The sequence below is a fragment of the Callorhinchus milii genome, unplaced genomic scaffold (genome assembly GCF_018977255.1).
Source record: "Callorhinchus milii isolate IMCB2004 unplaced genomic scaffold, IMCB_Cmil_1.0 Scaffold8, whole genome shotgun sequence".
Taxonomy (NCBI): Eukaryota; Metazoa; Chordata; class Chondrichthyes; order Chimaeriformes; family Callorhinchidae; genus Callorhinchus; species Callorhinchus milii.
The window spans coordinates 13,315,112-13,324,327 of NW_024704749.1; the positions used below are offsets into that span (position 1 = coordinate 13,315,112).

The following is a 9,216-nucleotide window of genomic DNA, read 5'->3' on the forward strand; positions in this document are numbered from 1 at the left end:
ACCATTTGTCTGCCTTTTCTCTGTACCCCTGATAACACATGTATTTACTTCCCTCTTAAACATCCCCACCGATTCCGCATTAACAGTCCTTTTAAGGAACTGAGTTCCACAGGCCCCCAACCTCCCAAACCCACAGCCCCGCAGCCCCCCCACCGCCCCCAGGCTCCCCTGCCCTCCACCTCCCGCAGCCCCTCCAGCCCCCCCAGCACAGCAGTACTCTAATACAGTGATGCTAAGGAACCTATAAAGTCCTTCTGAACAGGCAGATGATGTCTCACCTGAAGGATGGCATCTCCAACAATGCAGTGCTCTCCACCTCCCAGAGTATCAACAACAACAAAATGACTTGGGTTTAGCGCCTTTAACCGCAGGAGACGTTAACCCTAACCCAAATATCAGCCTAGACTATCAGCTCAAAGTTATAACATGGGGCTGCAACCCATCGTGGAGTCCTGTAGCTCAGTGGTTAGAGCACTCGCTTTGCAAGTGAGAGACCTGAGTTCAATTCCAGGCAGAGGGCGAAACCTTGGGCAAGTTTCCTTACTCCACACACCTAATAATAATCCCTCCAAAAACTAAAAACAATAATTAAAAAAAAATTGGTCATTTTCAATCTACGACTGTTTGTGGGACATTGCTGTGCGCAATTGGCTGCCGCGTTCGCCCACAAATATACAGTCAATTCACTTTACAGTGTGTTCTGTGAAGCGCTTTGGGACGTCCTCCCGACGTGAAAAGCGCTATATCAAATGCAAGGAATATTATTTATAAGCTTCTGACCCAGTGACTGCCACGAAAGCCAATCTTCACTCAGTCTTCAACCGGTCGATCATCGTGAGGTGGCGCTCTCACACACCAACAAGAGGAAGAAGTGCTAGAAACTGCACTGAAATACAGAGTATTTCATGTGTCTCAAAATATAAATGTTGCACCCAATGAAATCACGGTGTAGGCAGTACAACAATAATAATAATACTAATAATCCAGGCATTTGACCCAGAGTCTTATCATGTCCTCAAGACGTCTCAAAGCGCTTCACAGGATACACTGTAAAGTGGAGTGATTGTATTTTGGGGGCGAAGACTGTCCAATGACACACAGCAGCGTCCCCACAAACAGTTACAGCTAAACCTTGTCTGTGACTCAGACACAAACTGACATCCAAATGTCAAAATAAAATAAAACCAAAACCGATATTTGAATATTTAAAAAACGGATCTTGGATAAAGAAGAGGAAGTGGGAGACAACACAATGAGATCAGGCCCGGTATCGGGAGGAGGGAAAGAGAGAGAGAGGGAAAGTTGCTAAAGTGAGCATATAATTTCACAAACAGACTAAAGGAAGAATTTCAAAGTATGTTTGTTTGTTTGAGTGAGTGGCGCATGTGTTTGTGTGTGTGTGTGTGTGTATATGTACATGTGTCCATGTGTCTGTATCCCTCTGTGTGCATATCCCTGTGTGTGTGTCCCTGTGTGTGCGTATCCGTCTGTGTACCAGTGTGTGTGTCCGTGTATGTGTCCCTGTGTGTGTGTTTGTCCGTGCCAATGTGTGTGTCTGTGCCAGTGTGTGTGTGCCAATGTGTGTGTCTGTGCCAGTGTGTGTCTGTGCCAGTGTGTGTGTCTGTGCCAGTGTGTGTGTGCCCAAGTGTGTGTGTGTGTCTGTGCCAGTGTGCGTATTTACGCGCTGACCCGGTGGTTCCTGTTGGAGGCCGGGAGAGGGAGAGGGGAGAGGGAGAGGGGGAGGGGGAGAGGGAGAGGGGGAGGGGAGGGAGAGGGGAGAGGGGGAGAGGGAGAGGGAGAGGGGAGAGGGGGAGGGGAGGGGAGGAGGGGAGGGGAGAGAGGGGAGAGGGGGAGAGGGGGAGGGGGAGAGGGAGAGGGGGAGAGGGGAGGAGGGGAGGGAGAGGGAGGAGGGGAGGGAGAGGGAGGAGAGGGAGAGAGGGGAGGAGAGGGAGAGGGGGTTTCCACACTGCTGTCCTGGGACAGACACGAACACGGCTCAGGAGGCTGTTTCGAGTTTCACCCCGTGGGCGGCTTTCCCTGGTCCGGGACCTCCTCACGTCACCGCTGCCTGTGAGAGGCTCAGTGTATATACAGCGGGAGGCGCCGCGACTGCCACAAGCGGCACCGGGACAGGACAGAGCGGGGCACCCACAGGAAGACAGACAGACAGACAGGGACACAGAGACAGACAGGGACACAGAGACAGACAGAGACGCAGACAGAGGTTTTCCTGCACAAGTAGCCATGGTCGCTGGTGCTAACGCCGCCGAGGCGGCGCGGATGGAGGAGGGACAGAGGGAGACACTGGGATCTCCCACCAGGAGCGGATCCTCTCGTCTGGCGCTGAGCTGCTCTGCGCTGTCGCTGCTTCTCGTGTCACTTGTCAGCACTTACCTACTCCTCCACCACACAGCGCCGAGTCAGGTAACCCACCCCCACCCCACCCTGTGCCCGCGGCTGATTGATTCTGATTGATTGATTGTTTCCCTTTCATTTTTGTTATTTTGTTGTAAGATTTCTTTATATATATATACATAGATACAAGTAATTCCCTCCCTATTGGTGGAGTCCTGTAGCTCAGTGGTTAGAGCACTCGCTTTGCAAGTGAAGAGACCTGAGATCAATTCACGGCCGGGAAACCTTGGGCAAGTTTCCTCACTCCACACAGAGCCTAATAATAATCCTCCAAAACCAAAACCAATAATTAAATTGGTCATTTTCAATCTACGACTGTTTGTGGGACATTGCTGTGCGCAATTGGCTGCCGCGTTCGCCCACAAATATACAGTCAATTCACTTTACAGTGTGTTCTGTGAAGCGCTTTGGGACGTCCTCCTGACGTGAAAAGCGCTATATCAAATGCGAGGATTATTATTATTATTATTATTATGTCTCTTCCTCTCTGTCTTCCACTTCCTCTCCCCCTCTCTTCCTCCCTCTCAGGCGTTTTTTTTGGTTTTGTTCTATTTCACCTATTTCAAGCTTTAGCTGGACTTTTCTTTCTTTCTTTCTTTCTTTCTTTCTTTCTTTCTTTCTTTCTTTCTTTCTTTCTTTCTTTCTAATAATAATAATCCTTGCATTTGATATAATGCCTTACTACGTCTTCAAGACGTCGCGAAGGGCTTCACAGGAATCTCTGTAAAGTGAATTGACTGTATTTTGTGGGCGAAACGCAGCAGCCAATTGTGCACAGCAGCGTCTGTCCCACAAACAGCTGTGGGTTGAGTGACCAAATCACTATTTTTATTTTTTTAAAAAATTCTCACTTCGAAGAGCAATAAGAGTAAAATGATTTAAACCAGTAATGCTTTTCTTTCTCGTGCCGGTGTTAAAATACGAGTTTCATTTTGTGTGTGTCTGTGTGTGCGTAAAAAATTAGTAAAAACTAAAGTTATATTGTTGTGATTTCAGGAGGAACGACAGATTTCACCTAATAAAATTATTGGTAAGTATTCAACAACCTTTCTTTTGTTCCATGTTTACAGTGCTTTGTGTCTTAATGGTTTATTAATAATAATAATCCTTTCATTTGGTAAAGCGCCTTTTGTGCTGTCGAGATGTCTGAAAGCGATCCATGGGATATATTGTTCGACTGTTTGTGGGACGCTGCTGTGCACAATTGGCTGCTGCATTTCGCCCACAAAATACACAGTCAATGCATCACAGTGTATATTGCAAAGGTTGGTTTTATGGACACTTTACAGTATATTCTGCGAAGCGCTTTGAAACTTCTCAATGACATGATAAGGCGCAATATCAAATGCAAGGATTATTGATTATCATCATTGTAAAGTGGAGTATCTGTGTATATTGTGGGCTTTAGTGTTAACTAGTGCTCCTGTGATATCCTCTTGCAGGAGAAGCTAAGGATAAGCCCAGAGCCCACCTGACTGGTAAGAAACTCCTTGTTTGCCCTTATATTGATTTCAACTAATCCCTAACTGTGTGCGTGTGTGTGTGTATATGTATATGTGTGTGTACGTGTGTGTGCGCGTGTGTGGTAAATTGTAAACAAATCTGCGAAAACATTTCAGTGAGCAAGTGATAAATGCACGGAACAGGCTCCCTCGGGAGAGAGACGGTGGAAGCAGAAAGTGTGGATTCTTTCAAAAGCAAATTAGATAGATTTCTGTTCGGAATTAAAACCATGAGATATAGTGTATGGAGGTTAGGACACGACATGTGCAAGCGGCTGCCAGGATGGCGGAAGGCAAACTAGTTGGAGCTTGGTCTTCTTTCGTCCAGCAAATTCTTATGTTTCTTGAAAGTCTTTTTTTCTGTCGATGGACAGACTTTGATCAATTTGTGCCAATTTTTTTTTTCTTTCGATTTCAGTTAAAACAGTGGAGTCCAACGACATGACAGATGGCGATTACCCAGCCCTGGGGTGGGAGGATCGCCACGGACTCGCTTTCACCAAGGGAGACCTCAGTTACCAGAACAAGTTTCTGCTCATCCCCCAAACCGGGTTCTATTTTGTCTACTCGCAGGTCTTGTTCAGAGGGCTGGAGAACCAGAGATGTGAGAAGATTATCCACATCGTCACCAAGCTGACACCCAGTTACCCTGAGCCCATGAAGCTGCTGAGCTCGACCCAAACCATCTCAGAAAAGTCTGACTATAAATGGTCGGTGCCCATCTACCTGGGGGCAATGATCCAACTGGAGAAAGGTGACCGGCTGATGGTGAACGTGAGCAGCGTGGCACTCGTGGACCACACCAATGAACATAAAACCTTTTTCGGTGCCTTTTTACTGTGATTGTCTGTCCGTCTGATCGATCAGCGATGGATTCAGTGGTTAGTGAGAGAGGGAGAGAGGGTGGGAGTTAAATGAACGGCAGAAGGCAACTTTCCTTTTCCTTTTGCAATTTAAACTGATCCATGATATTACTTTCACGTTAGGTCAACACCACACAGATTCCCCCTCCTTCTATCGTCCCTTCCCCCCCCAAGCCCTATCTTTGATATCCGTCATCAAGGATTGCACTGTCAGCAGTAAACAGACAAGAAACCGTATGATATATTTATAACAATTTACTTCTTACATTGATATTCACCTGTTTTTCCTTGTGAGAAGTCAGTACAGCATAATAACTATGAACTGTCTCTTGTGGTGAATACAAGTGAGCGAGTTCGCTCATGGATTTGGTTGATTTACCACCAAAATCTGTCAGCTGGGGTCTAAGTCTGAAACGTGGAAATCCTTCATCTTGCTTTAAAGCGCATCCAAACCAGACCGAGAGCTGTCATGTGCACCACCCACACATAGAAATTCCTGCATCTATAATGGAATGCAGGCTCTCCCCCACACCCTGGACGCACCCTGATTACGTATTGGCAAGTTTTAGCAAGAACCGAAACTTGGGGACACCAGAAAGTGTGCTGAGTGTGTGGGGCACTGGGGTCGTAATTGCTGGAGCTAAAAACTAAAAACTAAAAACCAGCTAAAAACCGTCATTGAAATCACTGTCTGACAAGCTTTCTCACTGCTATTCCCGCCAGGTCCACCCTAACCCGCTAGGGTTCCAGGTTAGTCCTGGGCTAAACACTGGTATGAGGCGAACACGGTAAAGTGGCTTCAGTTAAAGTTCTCAATTGGATGACACCGAACTGCATTGCTGTGCAATGTAAAATGCTCATGGGTCATTTGTGCAGTCAAGAGCTCATTTTGCAATGATAAATAAAACGATTAGCTTTTAGCTGAGCGGGTGATGTTAAATTGAAGATTGGTTGTTTGATCTGTTCTCCTCCTGTGTCTATACTCACATATATACACCTTAAAGGTCAGAAAAGGGGAGATACACACATACACGCACACACACACCTGATCTGTACGCTCAGTAATCATTGATCTGCTACATGGTGATCTGTTCATTGTGTATAACCTGTGGAGTTTATGCCAACTGTTTTATATTAAAACTTTCCTGTTGATGTCATGTGTCTATCTGGTAATGCATTCGAAATGTATGTTTTTTTGAATGATTAATGTTTATCATATTGAATCGTTATAAAGATTCGGGAGCCTGCAAAATCTGTGAGATTACTTGTTAATTTGTTATACCAGTCTATTGTATTGGCTATTTCAAGTACTCTGGGATGCTACCTACGTCAGGGACGCTGTATAAAAAGTTGTTGTTGTATTTCTAATGTTTTTTTTGCTCATCTATTTAAATCATAAAAAATAAACCTTGCATTAGGTATAATTGCTTGTGAAGCTTCGCAGTGTTTCTGTTAAGTGCAGTCACTATAGGTTTGTAAGAGCAAGTTTGCGAACAGCAATGTCCCACAAACTGCCCTATGTCAATAAGCAATTTCTGTTGGTCTGGGGGAATTGTCGGCCAAGACAACGGAAGAAATTCCCTTCTCCTTTTTGAATGGCTTCATGGAATCTTTAACATCTGCCTGAACAAGCAGACGGGCCTTCAGTCTTGGTTCAATTGAAGGACAATACAGCTTTGCCCCCACTGGAACCTCAAAGTCCACAGCCATCATTTCCTGACTCAAGAGGTGGTGCTGGACACCTGAGATAATAATAATAATCCTTGATTTGATAAAAGTGCCTTTTCACATCGTTGGGACGTCTCAAAGCGCTTCACACAATACACTGTAAAGTATAGTGACTGTGGCCGAAATTTATCAGTCAATTGCGCACAGCAATGTCCCACAAACAGTCTTGGATTGAGTGACCAATTTTTTTTGAGGGATTATTACCCTCAGAAAACAATCCACCAATTGACTAACAAGCAGTTTCCTACTTAACGCTGGGTAAACAGAGGTATATGAAGTAAGGAAACTTGCCCATGGTTTCACCCTGCCCGGGAATCGAACCCGAGTCCTTTCGCTTGTGAGGTCAGTGTTCTAACCACTAAGCTATCAGACTCCAAGATCCGAATGAGGAAGGAGCAATATTTTGCTAAAGATCAGAGCCGTTTTCAACCTTTTTTTTTCTCTCTTGTCTTTTTTTATGATTCATTTGTTTCACACAATCATTCCCTTGTCAAGTCACAGCTGTGCAATGACTGTCAGATGACTGTAAAGTAGAAAATGTTTCTATTTTAGTGTCTAAGAAAGTTTCAGCAGCTATGATGATTTCCGCCATACATATATTTGGAAGTACATAGATCAAAGTTTTGTTTCTTACTTAACCCTTTTTAATCTAGCATGTTGTAAAGGACGTGCTACCATTATGCTACCATAGAACCAAACTCTGTCCCTTGAGCAAGGAATTTCTCTGTATCTATGTGCTGACGTACATCATTCTCAGGCTCAGTAGAAACAATATTCAAAGTCTTAAGAGTTTGAAGTTGTGCTTCCAGCAAAGCTTTGTAACTATGGCCTTCCTGGCTCTAATTGTGGGTAAACAATTAAAGTAGCTAGTTCAATCCATGAGAAGAAATCAAATCATTACAATATATATATATTTGCTCATTTGTCAATTGTCACAATGCAACACCAATTCCTCTGGAAGCAAGAGTTTAGCGTTAGGAAAAGACTGATCAGAATTTTTCAAAACACACAGTTACCACCGTGTTTTAATTGGGACATGATGGTTGGGGTAAAACAAAAATTAAAGTATGAGTAAAATCCATGATCTCACTCGCTGCTGAAACTCAAGAGCTGCTACTGATTTGACAAATAACACAATTTTTTTGTTTCTAAATAAAATAATTCCTTTCCCGGATGTGGCGATTATTCATTTCCGACTCATTTGAGACGAGTGACACTTTTCTGGGGCTGTCAGCAGGTTAAATGGTGAACTCTCAAATAGCTAACCCTCGGTTAAAAAAAAACCCTGTGCTGTGCAGTGAGTAAGCCCCTTCTCGACTTAATTGTAAGTTTGAACACACACTAAAGATCAGTAATATCGACCAAAGCAGTGGGCAGTGCAGAATCAGAAAGTGAGCGTGACCGAGATAAAATAAAAAAAGATAAAGTCCCATCTTCCAATTTCTACCTCAAGAACATAAAAATTCGCTGCCGAAAGAAGATGATTCAGTTCACCTTCCACCATCCTGGAGGTCATGCCCAGTACTGATTTAAATGCTAATGAGGTGCCAGTACCAGGGGTCTGAGAGAGCTCCTCATTGAGTATTGTTATTAAATTGCACCAAAAGATACGTTTTTTTGTTTTAAAAACAAAATACATTCAGCTTTTTAAAAAAAAGGAAGGTTTCTGTGCCTCAAGGAAACCGAGAGACAAGCAATCCAGACCCAGTTTACTACAATCTTTGCATGATGGAGGCATATCCCAGTTTATCACATCCAGATCCAGCAATTTTTTACTGAGAAATAACACAGCTTTTGTTCGTTGTATTAGTGTTTTTCTTGTTATGATTGTTGATTCAGATCTGTTGTAATTCACTCACTCCCTTTCGTTGCGAATCAGCAAGCATCACTGCAGCCCTGCATTGCAGTCGAAATCTGGAGCTTTGCCTTCGGAAGTCACCTTCCCCCAGAGAGAGTTGACACCTGGCACTTTCCACTGATAAGTGCCTCTAGCCCTTGGAGATCCCCACAGACACCCACCCGCAGGTGAAACTCGCTACACAGTTTACAAGGTGTTCAAATCGATGGCCTTGCAGCTAAAGATAATGTTTTCCGACAGAACGCACATGGAAACCAATTTGCATTCTACACCTACCGGCACATCAGGCTCTACACCTCCACTTTACACAGTATCCTGTGAAGCACTTTAAGACATGAAAGGCGCTATGTCAAATATCATATTCAACTCATCAAATCTGTTCCACAGTTCACTAGATTTTGATAGATCCTTTAATCCCAATGTCTCTCCCTTTCACCAAACCTCTTACTATCTCCACAGTGCTTGCCAAGTCTCTGTCTGTGTCTATATTTTACACAATTCAACTCCCCATCACGCTTTCTAGTGTAGGGCATTCCATGTTCTCACAAATCACCTTCCATGTGAAGAAAGTTTCATGACCTTGGGCGTGACATGAAAGGAGTCAATTAAGGAATAACTTGAGTGATTATTTTTGTGTCAGGTACTTAAAAGAGGAACTCCCTGGATTAAAATTACATCATTTGCCTTTTCCATTGTTGCGTCCCAGATGATACAAGCATTAATAGCAAAACTTTCACTTCTTCATTTCAGTGTACGATTGTAAACGCAGAAGTTTAAATGGAGAATTAAACAAGTTGTTTTTCTCTCCTGGTGACAAAGTGACAAGCCTTTGGAAAGTTTTCTGAGCTTG

General features: G+C 43.9%; 1 protein-coding gene across 1 annotated transcript; it reads left to right on the forward strand.

Moving 5' to 3' along the window:
* Nucleotides 1–1,943: 1,943 nt before the first annotated feature.
* Nucleotides 1,944–5,932, forward strand: LOC103189288 (tumor necrosis factor ligand superfamily member 15-like). Its single transcript, XM_007909635.2, has 4 exons — nucleotides 1,944–2,424; nucleotides 3,412–3,445; nucleotides 3,858–3,893; nucleotides 4,336–5,932. The coding sequence occupies exons 1-4, from the start codon at nucleotides 2,245–2,247 to the stop codon at nucleotides 4,758–4,760; spliced, it is 675 nt and encodes a 224-aa protein (XP_007907826.1). The 5' UTR covers nucleotides 1,944–2,244; the 3' UTR covers nucleotides 4,761–5,932.
* The last annotated feature ends 3,284 nt before the right edge of the window (nucleotides 5,933–9,216 follow it).